Raw genomic sequence first — 21,328 nt, 5'->3', positions numbered from 1 at the left:
CTGTTGACCCATCAGGACACGGAAATTTTCCTTCAGCGCTCTGAGAGTTAACAGGATTGCTATCAATAATCTCCAACCACGTTTAACTTTAGTACAATGAACGACCTGACCTCAAAATGTCCCCTTGTAACTCGCTTTATTCTGTCAACATACCGAGAGTAGAGGTGGGTCAAAAGTTAATTAGTATTGGCATTTTCTATCCGCTAACTAAAGACTGTAACCTTACTTGAATCAGGGTCCCCCGTGGATCATCTGGTACAGGCAGCAATAGCTGATCCATGCAACCAGAGGATCGTGGCTTCCATTCCCAGCCTGTGCCGAATTAGTTGTTTCCAGGCTTGGGGTAGGTAGGAGGCACGACAATTGGCTTCTGCGCCAGGTAAGGAAAATCAGGGGTCCCACTCCCACTCACACTCACTATACAGTGACTGCTCCGAGAAAGCACACACGTGAGTGGAGGTCAAATGAGAACAGGAGCGGGCTTGGCTCAGAGATCCCTTAGCCAATTGCTCACTGGCCACAGGCTTTCACAAGGAATGGCCACTTGGACGCGTGCTTGTGGGGCTGTACACCAGTCTGCATCTGCAGAGGGTGGAGGGAATAGGACTAATGTACAAGCCATCTTCGTACTTAGGCCTAATACACAATGTCAGAGGAACTCCCCCGACTGAGGCAGTGAGGAGACGACAGGGACTGAAGACTTTCATTTTCATGACCACCGGAAGTCTCAAAGCACTTTACAGCCAATGAAGTACTTTTGAAGTGTAGTTACTGCTGTAATGTGGGGAAAAACAGCAGCCATCTTGAGCACAGCAAGTTCCCACAAACAGCAATATGATAATGACCAGATCATTGTTTTTTTTTTGTTATGTTGATTGAGGGATAAATATTGGCCAGGATACCAGGGTCCCCTGCTCTTCTTCAAAATAGTGCCTTGGGATCTTTTACGTCCACCTGAGAGAGCAGACGGGACCTCGGTTTAACGTCTCATTCGCAAGATGGCACCTCCGACAGTGCGGCACTCGCACAGCACTGCATTGCACTGGGAGTGTCGGCCTAGATTTATGTGATCCAGTTCCTAGAATGGGACTTGAACCCACAACCTGCTGACTCAGGTGAGTGTGCTACCCACTGAGCCACAGCTGACATAGTTTAAACTGCACTGCTGTCAGAATTGTCGTAGGAGGCCTTTTAGTATTAATCTACCTTACGAGTCGAAAACCAACCCAGGCTTCCTGGAACCCAAATGGCCCGTCCCTCCGAGGTTAATAAAGTAATCGAAAGTCTCACAAGTGAAGTGATATCTGCAATCTGGGTTTTAGGAATACAGAAATTGGCCACAAGAACTGGAATAGGTGGAGTTTCCCATAACTTAATTGAAACCACACAAGAAAACATGTTTTGATTTATCATCCCTGTTCTCTCCTGAAGATCTGGCTGCACAGACTCTATCCAACCCACCCAATCTCCTGAAGGTGAAAATTCAACCACCAAAAAGATAAAGTTCACAGACATGTCTCCCTGACCCCTGAAATTAATGATGTGATACTCAAGACCACTCACTCACCCTGCACAACACCAATCATCATCAGCAGTCCCTTGAAATGGAGGAAGACTTGCTTCCACTCCAAAAGTGAGTTCTCAGGTGACTGAACAGTCCAATAGGGGAATTACAGTCTCTGTCACAGGTGGGACAGACAGTCGTTGAGGGAAAGGGAGGGTGGGACTGGTTTGCCGCACGCTCTTTCCGCTGCCTGCGCTTGATTTCTGCACGCTCTCGGCGATGAGACTCGAGGTGCTCAGCGCCCTCCCGGATGCTCTTTCTCCACTTAGGGCGGTCTTTGGCCAGGGACTCCCAGGTGCCAGTGGGGATGCTGCACTTTACCAAGGAGGCTTTGAGGGTGTCATTGTAACATTTTCTCTGCCCGCCTGGGACACGCTTGCCGTGAAGGGGTTCCGAGTAGAGCGCTTGCTGTGGGAGTCTCGTGTCGGGCATGCGGACGACGTGGTCTGCCCAATGGAGCTGGTCGATGCTGGGGTTGTTGGCCTGAGCTCGAACACGGACGTTGGTGCGTCTATCCTCCCAGGGGATTTGCAGGATCTTGCGGAAGCAATGCTGGTGGTACTTCTCCAACACTTTGAGGTGTCTACTGTATATGGTCCATGTCTCCGAGCCATATAGGAGGGTCACTACTGCCCTGTAGACCATAAGCTTGGTGCTGGATTTAAAACAGGGATTGAGGTTTTAAGGATAAGGAGAGAGGGTTCAGCAGAATGTGTTGTTACCTGTGACTCAATGTAGGTCTTCTGTAGAATGCAGCTGTTGAGAATCTATGTCTGGACCGGGTTCAAGCAGGGCTGCATCACCGTGCCAACGCCCTTCTCGGTCCTGGTCTTCAAACAGTCTCTTCCTCAGGCGACCGAAGGCTGTGCTGGCACATTGGAGACGATGTTGGACCTCCTCGTCGATGTCTGTCCTTGCTGATAGTAGGCTCCCGAGGTATGGGAAACGGTCCTCGTTGTCCAAGGCCTCGCCGTGGATTTTGATGACCTAGGGGGGGGGCAGTGCTGTGTGGCGGGGTCAGGTTGGTGGAGGACCTTTGTCTTACAGATGTTTTGTGCAAGGCTCATGCATGTACACCTCGGTGAAGATGTTGACGATGGCTCGGAGTTCAGTCTCTGAATGTGCGCAGACGCAAGCGTCGTCGGCATACTGTAGTTCGATGACAGAGGATGGGGCAACCTTGGATCTAGCCTGGAGGCAACGAAGGTTGAACAGGTTCCCATTGGTTCTATAGTTTAGTTCCACTCCAGCGGGGAGCTTGTTGAGAATGAGATGGAGCACTGCAACGAGGAAGATCGAGAAAAGCATTGGTGCGATGATGCAGCCCTGTTTGACCCCGGTCCGGATGTGGATTCTCAACAGCTGATTTCTACAGAAGACCTACCTTGGGTCACAGGTACCAATACATTCTGCTGAATCTACTCTCTCTCTCCTTATTCTTAAAACCTCAATCCCCGTTTTAAAAAAGGTGTTTATCCAACCTTTCTATTTTTACAGAAACTGTGATGCCGTATTATCTAGTTTGAGAAACAAGTATTTATACAACACCTTCAATTTATTAAAACGCCCTATGGCGCTTCACAGGAGCATTACAAAACAAAATTTAACACCGAGCCATGCAAGGAGATATTAGGGCACGGTCAAAGAGGTAGGTTCCAAGGAGCTTCTTAAAGCAGGAAAGAGAAGGACAGAGGTGGAGAGGTTTAGGGAGGGAATTCCAGAGCTTAGGGCCCAGGCAGCTGAAGGCACAGACGCCAATGGTGGAGCGATTAAAATTGGGGATGCTTAAGAGGGCAGAATTAGAAGAGTGCAGACATCTCGGAGGGTTGTAGTGCTGGAGGAGGTTACAAAGATGGAGGGGGGGACGAGGCCTTGGAGGTATTTGAAAACAAGGATGAGAATTTAATGGATTTTTGGTGGTAGAAGTAAAGGTCTTTTATTACATTCCCTTTCCTGAAGTTTGTGAACTTTATCTTCATGTCCTCTCGTTCTGCACTCATGTTAAGCAACACCCTGCCAGTATCTCCATTATCCATGTCTCATCATTTGAAAGATTTGGGAGATGTTCCAGTTCTCCAGAACCCTCCCTCTAGGAGACAAGTTTCTGTATTCCTAAAACCAGCTTTGAGATAACAATTGTTTGTGTGGGTGTTTTTAAAAAAAAAAAATTACTTTACTAAATATAAAAAGGGACATGCCATTTGGGTCCCAGGAATCTGGACTATCATTTTGATAGAGTTTCAGTTACAGTGATCTCTTGCCATATAAACTTCATTCTAAGCCCCAGAATCATTCCTGTAGTTCTCCTTGAACTTTCTCCATTGCACTATTGGCTTCTGAAAATACAACGCACAAAATGTTGAAAGTGTGATTTAGCGGTGAGTTTTGAAGGGTTAAAATAAACTAACGATAACTAATATGGCGGAGATGGATTTGCACGCTTGATCAGCCCTGCTGATAAGGGCCTTGCATTGACTGGCGACTCTCAAGTCAATAGTCACACCCTCATCCTGTTCCTTTTCACCTTTGATAATGTACATCCATTCATTGTTCGCAGGCTTCACATTTCCTGCTGCGCTGTGCATTACCCTGCGTTGCTCCACTTTAAATCCATCTGCATTTCCTCATCCTTCCATTTAAATTACAGTTTCTACAACGTCTGGAGTGTCGGAAAGGATGCGGTAACGTCACCACCTGCACGACTTTCCCCAGCACAGCCAATGTGATAGATGAAGGTGGAGTTCACAGCTCGTACCCATGGGACACTCCCTGCTCCTCCACAATCCACACAGCAAACCGCCCTTCCTTCCACACCACGCCTGTAAAATGCATCCCCCTCCTTCGAGAAGCATTCCTGCATCTCACTTGTGGGGGGGGGTCACGGGAGGTCACCACTCTTTTCATTGGCCTTCAGCGAGCACATTCCTGCTCTTTTTGACACAATGATACAAGATAAGCAGACTAATATTTGAATCTGATCCAAATTTGTCAGTCGGTAACACTTAAGCTGTGAAGGCTATTGTTTCAAGCCCTAGTCCAGGACCGGCGACATCATTTATGCCACCATTCCAGTGCTGAGCGAGTGATACATTGTTGGAGGCAAGGTTCCCTTTAAGCTGCGCAGCCTATCAGCACTCTGCAGCTCCCGCGCAGCCAATGAGCCGGCTTTTAAATTGGGAAAAAAACAAGCGTGCGCGGAATTTTGAATGGGCCGTGCAGCCCATTAAAGGGGCCCCACGGCCCAAAACAAAATGACAGGGAACACTGGCTGGAGGCGTCGTTTTTCAGAGGAGACATTAAAGCAAGGTCCTGCCTGCTCGCTCCTGCGGGTCGAGTGCATGCTAAATGATCCCATGGAACTATTGAGAGAGGAGCAGGGAACCCTGGTCAACATTCGACATCACCCAAGATAGATTAACTGGCCATTCATTTCATTGCTGTTTATGAGATCCCAGTGGATTTAAAAGGGCTGCTGCGTTTGCCTACCTAACAATATTATCATAGCTATACTTCAAAATGTTTCCGGAGATGCAATAGGCGCTGTCTGACTGCGAGGTCATTTTGTTTTATTCTTTCTTTCAGCGTGGAACCGGTTTATAGTTTTGTTAAAAAGTGACTAGCGGAAATCTTCCAGCCATGAAGAGACCTTTCTCTATTTTCGGATACATGCTCCAGTTTACTGTTGGTGGAAATTCCGCAAGTCAGCACTGAATGATATAGACAGCGATAACATTGGGTAATACATTGTAAGCGGGAGAGTAGGTCGTGTGGGGAAAAGCTTTGAATGAACAGTACTTTCCCTGCTGCAGTCTGCATCCTACTACGTGATAGATTCCTGCTGAACTCTGTACTTTAAAGGACTGTCCATAGAGGCCTCAGGTCAAGCATTGACTATCTCCACTACTTTTGGCCCAATTGGTCTTCTTTCGTGTAACTGTCCCTTGGCGTGTTTGAGGAGCTTAAATATGGACTCCACAATGCCTCTGGTGGCGGGACTGATTAATACACTGACTGGTGTGGTTCTGCAGCATATAGAGGAGGAAGGTGAATTCCTGATCAGTGCTGAGCAGTGGTTGGAATGCTATAACGGGTCTCGGTGTCCTTCAGGTAGATGGGGGAGGGGACAGGGATGGGGTGGCAGGGAATATTCACCAGGATTCCTGCTTCTGATCATCATCAGGGACCCTCAGAGCTGGTCAAACAAGGGCAGGACTGAGCTCGGCTGAAATGCTGGGCAAGGTCTGGCTGGACTCGACAAGTAGAACGGCTAATTCAGGAAGGAACGGCCGGGCATTAGGTCCCAGTGAAGCTCCCACTTCAGCAGGGGATGGAGAACATTGGCGAGGGAGAAAGTTTGGGATTTCATAGATGCCGAGAGGTTGTTTCTCCTGGCTGGAGTGTCTAGAACTAGGAGACATTGTCTCAGGATAAGGGCTAGGCCATTTAAGGTAGAAATGAGGAGGAATTTCTTCACTCAGATGGCTGTGAATATTTGGAATTCTCTGCCCCAGAGGGCTGTGGATGCGGAGTCTCTGAATATATTTGCGGCTGAGATTGATAGATTTTGGGAGTCTAGGGGAATCAAGGGATATGGGGATCAGGCGGGAAAGGTCGAGGATCGGCCATGATCTTACTGAATGGTGGAACAGGCTCGAGGTGCCGAATGGCCTATTCCTGTTCCTATTTCTTATGTTCTTATGGTAAATCCACAACAAAAATAGCAGAATCTCTAACGGCAGTCATTCTATGAGCAAACACTTTACATTCACAGGACCAAACTCTTGCATTACCCTCTCCCGTTTACTGCAAACAGCGCTGTAGAAACGGAAGCTGTACATAACCCAACATGCCCAAAGAAAGTCCCTGTTCTGGCAGTACTGCCAGAAATGCAGTCCATATCCAGTAACAAAGGCCAGGAATAAAGATGCTTGCTTTTCAGAGTGCGTAACGACATGCGGTTTAATGATCTCGCAATTCAAAAGACAACGAAGGGTCAAGTCAGCACCAGGTGCGTGGATTTAGAGGAACCCAAACATCTTTCAGGGCTCCTTGGAATTTACAATAAACTTTATCAGCACATCTGAAAACATCAACCACGCCACCTGGGGCAAGTAGTTTACAAGACAGCTCTCTTTCAGTAGACACCATTACAGATGGAGTTTTGTTGACAACTAATTCATGGTACTGCTAGTATCAGTTACACTCACTAGTACAAGAGACTGACACCTCCGGAGGCCCACATTTCCATGAGCCTTGCAAACTTAACATGTAGTCTCCACTTGAACTGAACACATAGGGGACAGATTCCCTCCCATTCTGCGCTACTACTCACAGGGCATGGCCGCCAACGGGCCTTGATTCGAAGCAGCGGCAAGAAAAAAAAAAGGAAAAAAAAAGACTTGCACTTCTATAGCACCTTTCACAACCACCGGACGTCTCAAAGCGCTTTACAGCCAATTAAGTACTGTTGTAATGTAGGAAACACGGCAGCCAATTTGCGCACAAGCAAGCTCCTACAAACAGCAATGTGATAATGACCCAATAAGCTGGGGTTTTTTGTTATGTTGATTGAGGGATAAATATTGGCCCAGGACACCGGGGAGAACTCCCCCTGCTCTTCTTCAAAATAGTGCCATGGGATCCTTTACATCTACCTGAGAGAGCAGACGGGGCCTCAGTTTAACGACTCATCCGAAAGACAGCACCTCCGATAGTGCGGCACTCCCTCAGCACTGCACTAGGCGTGTCAGCCTGGATTTATGGAGTGGGACTTGAACCCACAACCTTCTAACTCAGAGGCGAAAGTGCTACCCACTGAGGCACAGCTAAAGGGGAGAGTCACGCGGGGTTTGTGGGTCTGTGTTGGAGTGCCTGCAGCCTGTACACTGCTGTGTGATTCATTCCTAAAGACCAAAACCAGTAATTACCTCCTGATCCAGGTGGGCATCCCGCTCTGATCCATCAATGACTTTTGACACGAAGTGCATGCACTAGCATTTCAAACCGCAGTCCATTAGGTTGAGATGTTATCATTGTCCGTTCTTTCCGAATTTTTCTTTGCATCAAATGTAAATTATTGGGGGCATTTTTGTGATGTGAATGTGTGCTTCCTGAATAAAGTAAAACTCATGAGGGGAAACCTTCATTCCATTGATCTGGGTGGATCCATACTCAGGTCACAGAGGCAAAAAGATTCAGTCTAAAGTATCACACCCTCATTTGAAACCAGGTTTCAGAGATTGAAGGATACATTTTTCTTACATAGGATTACATCGAATAAACGACACAGAAGCAGGCCATTCGGCCCAACCAGTCCATACCGGCGTTTATGCTCCACTCGAGCCTCCTCCCTTCTTTCCTCATCTAAATCTATCAGCATAACCCTCTATTCCCTTCTCCCTCATATGCTTGTCTAGCCTCCCCTTAAATACATCGATACTATTCACCTCAACCCCTCCCTGTGGCAGCGAGTTCCACATTCTCACCACCCTCTGGGTAAAGAATTTTCTTCTGAATTTCCTATTGGATTTTTTGGTGACTATCTTATATTATGCTCTTCCCAACAACTGAAAACATGCTCTCTGTATCCACTCTATCAAACTCTTTCATAATTTTAAACACTTCTATCAGCCTTCTTTTTTCAAGCCTGTTCATCCTTTCCTGATATGTCTACCCTCGCATTTCTTGTAAATCTTCTCTGCACCCTCTCCAGTGCCTCTATATCCTTTTTCTAATATGGTGACCAAAACTGTACGCAGTGCTCGAAGTGTGTTCTAACCAAGGTTTGATGCAGGTTTAGCACAACTTCCCGACTTTTCAATTCTATACCTCTAGAAATAAACCCTAGTGCTTGGTTTGCTTTTTTTTATGGCCTTGCTAACCTCTGTCGCAACTTTAGGACTGCCAGTGGCCATAGAACTGTACCCCAGCAAGTCAGCACCTTTGGGAGAGGTGGGGAGTAAACTAGAGGGATGGGTTAAGTTTTCACTTCCCACCCACTGCTTGTGCGTGTACGCAGTAATCACCAAAATCTTTCCAAATAAATAATATAAATGGGAATTAAGACTGATATTTTTGTCCTCTTACTTATCAAGTGCATGCAACCTTGTGACCCAGACAGTTTGATGGAAGTAAGCTTATTAAGATAAAATGAAAATTAAGATAAATACTGAGCATTTTTCTCGTGCGTTGGGTAGGTTGAGCTCGGGAAATCCAACAATGTCACATTCATAGCCAGCGTCCTTAACCTGAAGTTTAACGGATTTTAACCCGTGCAGATGTTAGATCATCGACATAAAATGTTGCTTTACAGACGGCACGTGTCTCTGAAAAGTTGCAAAGGAAATTCAGTCTTCAAGAGACTCCTGGGGGAGTCTGCACTTAGGATGGTTGGCTCCTAATGCAATGTCGTCAAGTTAACAAGACCCGAGCTGACCCCATTTTTAAACAGTACTTCAACAATAAACTGACTTCCATCAGTCTGCCTGAATCAGGAACCTTCATTTTAAACAGCCCTCAATTCTCATCTCTCGAACTATTCTGCCAGTACTTTTTAAACCAAAATGGTCAATTATAGTCCCTCTCTCCTCACGCATAATGCACATTATCCTACAGCCCACTACTGCAAGCCGGAAGGGAGGGTGGGGGGGGGGAGCACTCCATCGGCCAGACTGCCCACCCTACATAGCTGGAGGAGGATTACGTGGATCTAGAAAGTCAACAGAGATGGCAATCTAAAGATGGAAAAAATATTGAACTTATTTTAAAAAAAAGGACAAATTTTTATTTTGGGGGATAGTCCAACAATTGCACACACCAATCTCTGGCACTGACTACAGAGCATTAAACGTTCCTTTCTTTCCTTCTCCCCTACCTTTTCCTCTCCATAATACTCTGGTCATTATCACATTGCTGTTTGTGGGAGCTTGCTGTGCGCAAATTGGCTGCCGTGTTTCCCACAGTACAAATGTACTTCATTGGCTGTAAAGTGCTTTGAGACCGGTGGTCACAAAAGGCGCTATATAAATTCAAATCTTTCTTTACTCCCTGTACACTTGTGAAAAATACAGATGTTCCTTTAATGGACAGCATTTTATAGGATTGATAATCAGAGACTTGAACAACCCAATGATCTTGTATGCCTCGCACAGTAACATTCTCCAATACAGTCTGATGTCTCATGTTGGCTACAACCTGCTCCATCAGCTCCTCGAAGAGAATCCAATTCTTCACGTGTGATCCTAGATCGTGGGTGTAAGCAGATTATTTGATAGTCGGGGTGGTGGAGGGGCATCACAGCCATCTTTGACCAATGCCCACACATATGCACATGGATAAGGGGTCAGAAGCAGGACCCTTGACAATGTCAGCAATTCAGTCCATTTGATGAATGGGGAACCATCGGAAAGGTTTGAGGCTCGCTGGCGAGAGAGAGTTCTAAATTTTCCTTGGGGGTTGGGCACTGCCTGGGAGATTACTGGATTCGACCTGCCTGCAGGTGAAACATAAAAAGAGGCCAAAAAGAAGATCTTGATGGAGAACTGCTGGCCTGTTTTTTTTTTTTTTAAAACTGCTCAAGGGCACAGAGGGGCCATGTCTGTTCTTGTTGTTATCTGTCACCTGGTATTTTCTGCCTCGGGCATGCAACATTCCTGGACAGTCTTCATTTATTTAGAAAGGAGGAATGAAAACCAAGATAGGGCGTGTTGAATCCTGCCCATTGGAACCACAGCCAATAAACTATCAATTTTTAAGAGAGCGGGTACTTGCAGTGCTCTTTGGTGTTTTCCTGAGCATCCCTGATTAGAATCTCTCCACCATTGGTGGCCGTGCCTTCTGTTGCCTTGGCCCTCAATTTCAAAATTCTCATCCTTATTTCAAATCCGTCCATGGCCTCACCCCCTCCCTATCTCTGTAATCTCCTCCAGCCTCACAACCCCCGCCCCCGAGATGTCTACGATTCTCTAATTCTGCCCTCCTGAGCATCCTTGATTATAAATCGCTCAACCATTGGTGGCCGTGCCTTCTGTTGCCTGAGCCCCAAGCTCAAACTCCCTGCCTAAACCTCTCTACCTCTTTTTCTTCCTTCAAGACGCTCCTTAAAACCTACCTCTTTGGCCAAGCTTTCGGTCACCTGCACTAATTTCTACTTATGCGGCTCAATGTCCAATTTCTTATCTCATAATACTCCTGTGAAGCACTTTGGGACATTTCACTACATTAAAGGCGCTATATAAATACAAGTTGTTGTTGTTATACTCTGCATTGATTGAGAGCCGATAGACCTGTACATTTATACTGATCCCAAGCTGGGGGTCCCTGCCATCCGTCTATACCATACGCATAGCGTCTCCCTATCGCTGTAATCTCCCCCAGCCCCACAACCCTCAGATATCTGCGCTCCTCTGATTCTGCCCTCTTGAGCATCCCTGATTTTCATCGCTCAACCATAGGTGGCCATGCCTTCTGTTACCTCGGCCCCAGGCTCTGGAATTCCCTCTCTAAACCTCTCCGCCTCTCTTTCCTCCTTTAAGACGCTCCTTAAAACCTCCCTCTTTGGCCAAGCTTTTGGTCATCTGCCCAAATATCTCCTTCTGTGGCTGGGTGTCAAATTCTGTTTGATAATGCTCCTGTGAAGCGCCATGGGATGCTTTACTGCGTTAAAGGCGCTATATAAATACAAGTTGTTGTTAAACCAGTGGTCCTTTCCTGTTCCCTCGCCGCCCACAAGTGCTAGCATACCATTCTGCAGGCAGCAGCAGGTCTCCAACATACCGCCCCCTCCCCCCATGGTCATTCCTCATACAAGCCTTGGACAACATAATTGAGCTATTGAACCATGGAGGGCATCACAGCTGAGCTCTATCCCTGGGTGGGGTAACAGAGGGTTGTATGCATCCATGGAATGGTCACTGCCTTCAGGAGAGGGGAGAAAATGATTCCATCCCCTTAAAACTTCCACACACATGCGCGCACTCTCCCGGGAGGGCCAATGGATAATGTTTCCTCCCCCTCCCTAAGCCAGGGCATCAAGACCAAGGATTACACCAAAGCCGCTGTCCTGGTTCAGATCAGCTAACATAGCACTGATTGAACCCTGGTAGCTTCAGACCCGCCTGGTTCAGACACTGCAGCACTATAACATGTGGTGCAGCCGCGCATACGTGTCACACTTTGATATCAATAACTTGCATTTATAAAGCGCCTTTAACAGCCAGTGGCTCAATGGGCAGCACTCTTGCCTTGGAGTCAGAAGGTTGTGGGCTCAAGTCCCACTCCAGAGACTTGAGCACACAAATCTAGGCTGACATTCCCAGTGCAGTGCTGAGGAAGTGCTGCATTGTCGGAGGTGCCGCCTTTTGGATGAGATGTTAAACCAAGGCAATAAATGCTGGCCACATCCCAGGAAAGAATAATTTTATTTACAAGGGAGCAGAGTACCCACGGCTAATGAGGTACGTTCCTATTGGCATCTCTGGTCTGGTGTGGTTTCACCAATTCCTACCTACTCAGTACCTGGTCTACTAGGGAGAGTATTGTTCTGCAAGTCACTGCAAGTAGCAGCAGCCATGACAGCCTTAAATGCCTGCCGGACCTCCATCATAAAGTCGCCACTTCCCTTTGAGCTAGTTGCTATCTTCGTCTTCCAAAGGAGGAACGGTGAGCAGAAGTAATAAATAAACTGCATTCTTAAAAAACAGTCACATTGTTATTTTATCGGTGGATTGCACCACAGTGTAATCAAGGTGCAAAATCACCCAAAACAATTATTAAGCAAGAGGCGAAACAGCATCACGAGGAGGTAGACTCACACCACTTGGGGTATACGCCTGCAGCCTGCCTCAAGCCCAAAACTGTAATGCTTGATGCTAGTGGAGAGCAGACAGTCCTCTCACCTTTGTCCACCTGGCACCTCCATCCAGAGCGCCATGGGCTATGGGTAGTACACGACAGAGAAGACAGCAGTGTGACAGATATACGCGCCTTCCATCTGGTGCACATCTGCCACACTTGTGTCAAAATTACTTTTCTTAAAAAAAAAGAGAAAAATCAGGTTTTTCTGACCTGACCCCTCCCAGAGGGCACGGTCAAGAATTTACAAGCAGCCGCCAATCTTCTCTCAGCGATAAGCCTCAAATCACCACAGGCTGTACCTGAGCAGTGGCCTTATAAAAAGGGACAGACCATGCAAACGCAGTTCCATCTAGGCTGCAAAATATTAGTGACACGCTCTAGACTTTGGACTACCCATGAATACCTGCTAGTGTTATAGCTGGGCGTTTAGGGTTGGGCTGTAAATGCAGCCCTTGCCAGTGACACCCAAGTCCCAGGAACACACTTTTTTATTTTAAGTTAAAGCAGTAAATCCACTCAAAGGGTTCAAAGAGCAAAATAGAACCTGTTCGAGTTCTGTTTTTGTAGTCATCTGAGCCCTTTGATTGGATTACAGCTGCTAATTCACTAATATGTTCCATATAAACTGGCTTTTATGTTTGATGGGTCTTATTCAAAAAAAGGCTTATATAGCGCCTTTCACACCTCAAAACGCTTTACAGCCAATGAAGCACTTTTGGAGTGTAGTCGCTGTTGCGTGACAAAGAACAAGTAACCAGGAGCACCTTCCCTACAAAATTCTGATCTGGACTGAGTTACCAAGTACTAGGCTCCATCACATTAACGGGATCAAATCCAAACTCTGCTTCCATTCCATGCACCTCGGAATCTAAAGTTCAGAACGCTTTTTAATTTGTTGAAGTTTTAGAGCGTTTGTAATGGGTGAAAATTTGGGATTTAAATTCAACACCTTACACAGACAAGCGCATCTGCACAACTGAAGTCTACTTATGGCCAGCAAGCCCCTGTACAGTTCCATACACTGTGTCCTACAGCCAGCGGTGAAAGTTACAATGAGATCCCTTGCTCCAATGTTCTCATTTCATGCCCTGAAGGCATTTGACATAGATAGTTCCAAGCAATCCTCCAGGCTTGTGCCCAAGAAGGCATGATGTATTGGCAGGCTATTTGACTGAGGAGAGCCTGATCTCACGCTCTGTAGTGATTAGGTGGTGCGGAGGGAAGTGGGCGGGTCGGAAGACCTTCTCGTAAGACTGCTCCCGGGCATGGTCAAGCTAGCCATTAACCGGTCCAGGCAGCGGGTGGTTGAGGGGGTCGTTCAGCCCGACTGCCTGCCTCTCTTCCGCAGTTACATTCGCGCCAGGGTGTCCCTGGAGATGGAGCACGCGGTGTCCACCGGTACGCTCGCGGCCTTCCGCGAGAGGTGGGCACGGGAGGGACTGGAGTGCATCATCACCCCCCGGATTTGATTGGTTAAAGTTTCATTTGTTCATTTGTGGGGTCAAGTATCCCTTTAATAAGGGGGCACGCGGCTGTATCCGTTTATTTAAACTAGTTGTCGTGATTAGGAGCAAAAGCCCCAATTGATATTTCCTTTTCCAAGCGTAGGACACCAGAGACCAATTGCTACATCCCAACTGTTAGCTCATACCCTTTGAATATGCAAGTGCAAAGCCCCGTTCACACGAATGCCCCTAACATTCATCCTCGTCAAGAGTAAGTCAATTCATTTGCAGCTTCGGGTATTTACTGACTGCACAGGTGTAACAGTGGTCTGAAGTCCAATCCCATCTCAACCGGCTGAGGACAGAGAGAAAGGGACAAGATAGATCCTAGTTGATCCATTTTGGATTAGTTTGGATTCAGATACCTCTTTGAAGCTTAGAATGCATCCGGAGATCTGTGGGGGAATCTGTTTATTGCTATCTTCCTTTAATATTTAACCATGAGACTAGACTAGTCTCGTTAATCATAAACATCACAGGAGGCACCTCAAAGGGCTAATAATCCTTGCTTCTTTTTTTGGCGTTTCATACTAAGTATTCTGCCATCCATTTGCACTTCGCAGGAGTGTTCAGCGACCGACAGTAAAAGTGAAGGTTACGGCTCAGTAGATGGTCATAGCAGATGGGCAGTAGGCAAATATCGCTATGCTTTTCAGCGTTTAACACAGGGCACTGTGAACGAGTTACTCATCAAATCTGAAAATGCTGGAACTGTGCGACAGACACATCTGCAGAGAACAGACAGCGGGTCAGATGAAATTCTGATAAGGGGGTCTTCATCCTAAAACGTCAACTCTGACTTTTCTTTTTACAGATACTCACGGACTTGCAATGTACTGCCAGCATTTTCTGCTTTTATTTCAGCTTTCCAGAATGCAGTTTCCCTTTTCACCAGACACCACCAGTTCCTGATTTCATTTGTAACCCCTCGCAGTTGCCAACAGATATTCCACATCAAGCTTTGGCTCGGGGTGACTCTAATTTCCCAGTGGTTGCAGTGACACAGCTGGTAGACAGCTGGGCACAAATGTACCATGGCACTAAATAAAACGATACAGGCTCAAACTTTCAATCCCTCAACTGAGCTGAGGCTCAACTGCTCCTTCAAACAACCGGCATTTATATAGCGCCCTTAACATAGTAAAACATCCCCAGGCGCTTCACAGGAGCATTAACAAAATTCCACACCGAGTCACATAAGGAGAAATAAGCGCAGGTGACCAAAAGCTTGGTCAAAGAGGTCGGTTTTAAGGAGCAGCTTAAAAGGAGGAGAGATAGAGAGGTTTCAGGAGGGAATTCCAGAGCTAGGGGCCCAAGCAGCTGAAGACACGGCCACCGATGGTGGAGTGATGAAAGCCAGAATTCAAGGAGCGAAGAGATTTCGGAGTGTTGTAGTGCTGGAGGAGATTACAAAGATAGGGAGGAGTGAAGCCACGGAGGGATTTGAAAACAAGGTTGCGAATTCTAGATGGGAAGGATCAGAACATTTGGAGGTAACCATTCCCATGCAGCTCCAGGGTGCCCAAGTGACAAACATTACTGATATAGTACCTTCCGTATTGATATAGGGCCAAAAAATAAATTGGAGAGAGGATAGGATGGGGGGGGGGGGGGGGGGGTGGAAGGGAAGAGAATAGGATCGGGGTGGAAAAGAGAAGAGAAGAGAAGAGAGAAGGGGATGGGGGAGCGAGAGGGGGAGAAGGGGATGGGGGAGCGAGAGGGGGAGAAGGGGATGGGGGAGCGAGAGGGGGAGAAGGGGATGGGGGAGCGAGAGGGGGAGAAGGGGATGGGGGAGCGAGAGGGGGAGAAGGGGATGGGGGAGCGAGAGAGGGAGAAGGGGATGGGGGAGCGAGAGAGGGAGAAGGGGATGGGGGAGCGAGAGAGGGAGAAGGGGATGGGGGAGCGAGAGGGGGAGAAGGGGATGGGGGAGCGAGAGGGGGAGAAGGGGATGGGGGAGCGAGAGGGGGAGAAGGGGATGGGGGAGCGAGAGGGGGAGAAGGGGATGGGGGAGCGAGAGGGGGAGAAGGGGATGGGGGAGCGAGAGAGGGAGAAGGGGATGGGGGAGCGAGAGAGGGAGAAGGGGATGGGGGAGCGAGAGAGGGAGAAGGGGATGGGGGAGCGAGAGAGGGAGAAGGGGATGGGGGAGCGAGAGAGGGAGAAGGGGATGGGGGAGCGAGAGAGGGAGAAGGGGATGGGGGAGCGAGAGAGGGAGAAGGGGATGGGGGAGCGAGAGAGGGAGAAGGGGATGGGGGAGCGAGAGAGGGAGAAGGGGATGGGGGAGCGAGAGAGGGAGAAGGGGATGGGGGAGCGAGAGAGGGAGAAGGGGATGGGGGAGCGAGAGAGGGAGAAGGGGATGGGGGAGCGAGAGAGGGAGAAGGGGATGGGGGAGCGAGAGAGGGAGAAGGGGATGGGGGAGCGAGAGAGGGAGAAGGGGATGGGGGAGCGAGAGAGGGAGAAGGGGATGGGGGAGCGAGAGAGGGAGAAGGGGATGGGGGAGCGAGAGAGGGAGAAGGGGATGGGGGAGCGAGAGAGGGAGAAGGGGATGGGGGAGCGAGAGAGGGAGAAGGGGATGGGGGAGCGAGAGAGGGAGAAGGGGATGGGGGAGCGAGAGAGGGAGAAGGGGATGGGGGGGCGAGAGAGGGAGAAGGGGATGGGGGAGCGAGAGAGGGAGAAGGGGATGGGGGAGCGAGAGAGGGAGAAGGGGATGGGGGAGCGAGAGAGGGAGAAGGGGATGGGGGAGCGAGAGAGGGAGAAGGGGATGGGGGAGCGAGAGAGGGAGAAGGGGATGGGGGAGCGAGAGAGGGAGAAGGGGATGGGGGAGCGAGAGAGGGAGAAGGGGATGGGGGAGCGAGAGAGGGAGAAGGGGATGGGGGAGCGAGAGAGGGAGAAGAGGATGGGGGAGCGAGAGAGGGAGAAGGGGATGGGGGAGCGAGAGAGGGAGAAGGGGATGGGGGAGCGAGAGAGGGAGAAGGGAGAAGGGGATGGGGGAGCGAGAGAGGGAGAAGGGGATGGGGGAGCGAGAGAGGGAGAAGGGGATGGGGGAGCGAGAGAGGGAGAAGGGGATGGGGGAGCGAGAGAGGGAGAAGGGGATGGGGGAGCGAGAGAGGGAGAAGGGGATGGGGGAGCGAGAGAGGGAGAAGGGGATGGGGGAGCGAGAGAGGGAGAAGGGGATGGGGGGAGCGAGAGAGGGAGAAGGGGATGGGGGAGCGAGAGAGGGAGAAGGGGATGGGGGAGCGAGAGAGGGAGAAGGGGATGGGGGAGCGAGAGAGGGAGAAGGGGATGGGGGAGCGAGAGAGGGAGAAGGGGATGGGGGAGCGAGAGAGGGAGAAGGGGATGGGGGAGCGAGAGAGGGAGAAGGGGATGGGGGAGCGAGAGAGGGAGAAGGGGATGGGGGAGCGAGAGAGGGAGAAGGGGATGGGGGAGCGAGAGAGGGAGAAGGGGATGGGGGAGCGAGAGAGGGAGAAGGGGATGGGGGAGCGAGAGAGGGAGAAGGGGATGGGGGAGCGAGAGAGGGAGAAGGGGATGGGGGAGCGAAAGAGGGAGAAGGGGATGGGGGAGCGAGAGAGGGAGAAGGGGATGGGGGAGCGAGAGAGGGAGAAGGGGATGGGGGAGCGAGAGAGGGAGAAGGGGATGGGGGAGCGAGAGAGGGAGAAGGGGATGGGGGAGCGAGAGAGGGAGAAGGGGATGGGGGAGCGAGAGAGGGAGAAGGGGATGGGGGAGCGAGAGAGGGAGAAGGGGATGGGGGAGCGAGAGAGGGAGAAGGGGATGGGGGAGCGAGAGAGGGAGAAGGGGATGGGGGAGCGAGAGAGGGAGAAGGGGATGGGGGAGCGAGAGAGGGAGAAGGGGATGGGGGAGCGAGAGAGGGAGAAGGGGATGGGGGAGCGAGAGAGGGAGAAGGGGATGGGGGAGCGAGAGAGGGAGAAGGGGATGGGGGAGCGAGAGAGGGAGAAGGGGATGGGGGAGCGAGAGAGGGAGAAGGGGATGGGGGAGCGAGAGAGGGAGAAGGGGATGGGGGAGCGAGAGAGGGAGAAGGGGATGGGGGAGCGAGAGAGGGAGAAGGGGATGGGGGAGCGAGAGAGGGAGAAGAGGATGGGGGAGCGAGAGAGGGAGAAGAGGATGGGGGAGCGAGAGAGGGAGAAGGGGATGGGGGAGCGAGAGAGGGAGAAGGGGATGGGGGAGCGAGAGAGGGAGAAGGGGATGGGGGAGCGAGAGAGGGAGAAGGGGATGGGGGAGCGAGAGAGGGAGAAGGGGATGGGGGAGCGAGAGAGGGAGAAGGGGATGGGGGAGCGAGAGAGGGAGAAGGGGATGGGGGAGCGAGAGAGGGAGAAGGGGATGGGGGAGCGAGAGAGGGAGAAGGGGATGGGGGAGCGAGTGAAGGGGATGGGATATGGGAGCGAGAGAAGGGGATGGGATATGGGAGCGAGTGAAGGGGATGGGATATGGGAGCGAGAGAAGGGGATGGGATATGGGAGCGAGTGAAGGGGATGGGATATTGGAGCGAGTGAAGGGGATGGGATATGGGAGCGAGTGAAGGGGATGGGATATGGGAGCGAGAGAAGGGGATGGGATATGGGAGCGAGAGAAGGGGATGGGATATGGGAGCGAGTGAAGGGGATGGGATATGGGAGCGAGTGAAGGGGATGGGATGGGATGGGGGAGCGAGTGAAGGGGATGGGATGGGATGGGGGAGCGAGTGAAGGGGATGGGATGGGATGGGATGGGATGGGGGAGCGAGAGAAGGGGATGGGATGGGATGGGGGAGCGAGAGAAGGGGATGGGATGGGATGGAGGAGCGAGAGAAGGGGATGGGATGGGATGGGAGAGCGAGAGAAGGGGATGGGATGGGATGGGATGGGATGGGGGAGCGAGAGAAGGGGATGGGATGGGATGGGGGAGCGAGAGAAGGTGATGGGATGGGGGAGCGAGAGAAGGGGATGGGATGGGATGGGGGAGCGAGAGAAGGGGATGGGATGGGGGAGCAAGAGAAGGGGATGGGATGGGATGGGGGAGCGAGAGAAGGGGATGGGATGGCGGGGCAGAGGGGGAGTGAATGGGGAGGGAAAGAGAGAGGAGTTAGGGGAAGCGACTGAGGGGGAGGTAATAAGGTAGGTTTTAAAGGAGACTTCTGAAAAAACATATCAAGGTGAAGTGATGTAGGAAAACTCGAGAGTGTGGGAGCAGAGAGGGTGCACAGCTGAGAGGGAGGGTGTGAGCGGGGCTGGAGGAGATAGCAGAGGTAGGATGGGGCCAAGCTATGGATGAAACATGCTACTGGGAGAAAATCACTTCGCCATCAACCTTAGGGGTACATGTGTATGTGGATGGGAAGAATTATCCTGGGACATTAGTACTAACACATGCAATATTCAGTGAGTCATTTGACACCCGAGATATAAACACAGAAATTCTAACCCTGAATAAGTGTTTTTCAGACACCGACCTCCGCTCAAATCTGCCCCATTATATGCCAATCGAATGGTACTGAGGGATATTCCCCACAGCTTTGGTCCCATTGCACTCTTACCCAGTATGATGCAGATCATATCGAGAAAGACCAACATCCTCCTGCCTCGGGGTGCTCTGCGACCTCTCGGGAGCCCATCTCCGACGTCCGGCTCCGAATCACAGGCATCTCCGTTGTCCGGAATCCGCACGATGGCTGCAGTTGTATAACTCCCGTCCGCCTTACACTTGGACATGGCCGGTCGCTGGCTCGCTTGTTTCCCCGGACTCTGGCTGGCTCTGACTCTCTATCTATCTCTTTCCCCTGGCTCTCCTGTCACTCCACAGTTCTCCAAATAACTTCAACCCCCCCCCCCCCCAGCCAGCTGCAGACTCGGTGTCACCGCCGCTCCCGTCTCCGTTATTTCAAGCTGGCAGTTCTGCAAAAACTTCCAAAACTTTCCAACAATTCCAGGTTTCTATCTCCCCCCCCCACACTTTCAGAAAAAAAGCCGGGAGCTCTTCCTGATTTTTAGTTAAAAGCTACAAAGTTCAGGTTTCCAACAAAAAAAAACTTTTCAAAAAGTTTCAGAAACTTTGGGAAAAAAGTTAACTCTTTTTCTCTCTGGAGTTGCTGCTAATGTGTGAGCTCGAAGATCAGTCCCGCTCCTGGATTCTCAGCTACAAACAGCCCCGTGAGTTGCTGCTGGTTCCTCGTCTCTCTCGCTCTCTCTCTCCTGTGGTCAGAACCACATTACCTGGTAACTCTGAGGCGGGGTCTCTTTCTCTGCTGAAACTCAAACCCAGGGGACAACCTAGTGATCGACGGCTCGGCAGGTCGGAAATTGGGGAGGAAAAAAAAAACTTGCGCTCCGGCCAGTTTCGCGGAACGTTCAATCTCCCAGCTTCAGCTGAGTGTTCAGAGCAAAAGGAAACAGGGACGCGGCACGTCAAAACTGCAGGATTGGTCATTGCAACACCAGTATTTTAATTGGAACTTGCTGGAGAATTAGTCTCCCCCTGGGGTGCACAAACTACAACTGAGGAAGGGGAGGGGCCTGGCTGTAGCTATTCAACCTCCAAAATATGCACTTAAAATATTTCTTACTTCTGCTTTCAGGGGTCGGCAGATTTGGCGACATCTCTCCTCAGTGCTGCTACCCTGATTGGTGGATAGGTCCGAGGTCTGACACCAGGATCTGTTGATATGGGGCGCTTGAGGTCTCTGCAAGTCAATGGGACCATTCATTGGAACCGCAAGTAAGTGTGTACATGGCTCACAGTGCTCCAAGATTGTAAATTCATGCCCCACTGTCGGACTTCATCCAGACCAATACTGCCCCCAAGAAATGCAAGTCTTTACCCTGTATATAATGACTATTGCACAAAACGTCATCAATTCCTGAAATACTTTTAAAATCTGTTGTTAAAGGACGGCGTCTTCCCGATCCCAGGAAATCATGTAATCCCTGTAAAATGGCCCCACTCACCAGGCTCTGGAATCATTTAGAATGTACATCTGCTCTCAGCCATCCTTTGATGCTAGATGTGACAATAGAGTGTCTGAGTCTGACCCCTATCAGTTTACATTATCATCATAGGCAGTCCCTCGAAGCGAGGATGACTTGTTTCCACGCCAAAAAGGGATGAGTTCACAGGTGTTTCAATGAAGGGCCTAATATTCCAGATCATAGAACCATAGAAACATAGAAAATAGGTGCAGGAGTAGGCCATTTGGCCCTTCGAGCCCGAACTACATCTTGGAGGGTGGAAGATGTCTGTGCGTGGATTTTTTTTAACGTGGGGTGGCCGTTGCACACCAGCCACCACACGGGCTTGACAGAGCGAGGTCTTGGTCCAGTGACAAGGGTTACCCAAGACGATTGGAGACCAGCTCTGCTGCACCGACCGAGCCGCACACATATTGCAGTGTGGGCTGGCCTAGGCTGTCCCGGGCCCTCGG

The 21,328-nt window shown here is 50.1% G+C and overlaps 1 protein-coding gene across 2 annotated transcripts in view; it reads right to left on the bottom strand.

The window, feature by feature from the left end:
• The window catches only part of LOC139237920 (phospholipid phosphatase 3-like), an 85,152-nt gene extending 64,822 nt beyond the window's left edge, over positions 1–20,330 (bottom strand). Inside the window, exon 1 of one of the 2 annotated variants that reach the window (XM_070867216.1) lies at positions 19,448–20,330. In XM_070867216.1, the coding sequence (XP_070723317.1) occupies positions 19,448–19,622 (175 nt within the window). In that variant the 5' untranslated portion in view covers positions 19,623–20,330. Of the gene's footprint in view, positions 1–12,079; positions 12,142–19,447 lie in introns of those variants that run through there. The other variant, XM_070867217.1, reaches the window with a different exon arrangement.
• Between the last annotated feature and the right edge of the window lie 998 nt (positions 20,331–21,328).

The sequence above is a fragment of the Pristiophorus japonicus genome, chromosome 24, assembly GCF_044704955.1.
Source record: "Pristiophorus japonicus isolate sPriJap1 chromosome 24, sPriJap1.hap1, whole genome shotgun sequence".
In the NCBI taxonomy this organism is placed as follows: domain Eukaryota; kingdom Metazoa; phylum Chordata; class Chondrichthyes; family Pristiophoridae; genus Pristiophorus; species Pristiophorus japonicus.
Note: the sequence above shows the minus strand (reverse complement) of the source record. Positions and strands in the feature narration are given on the sequence as shown.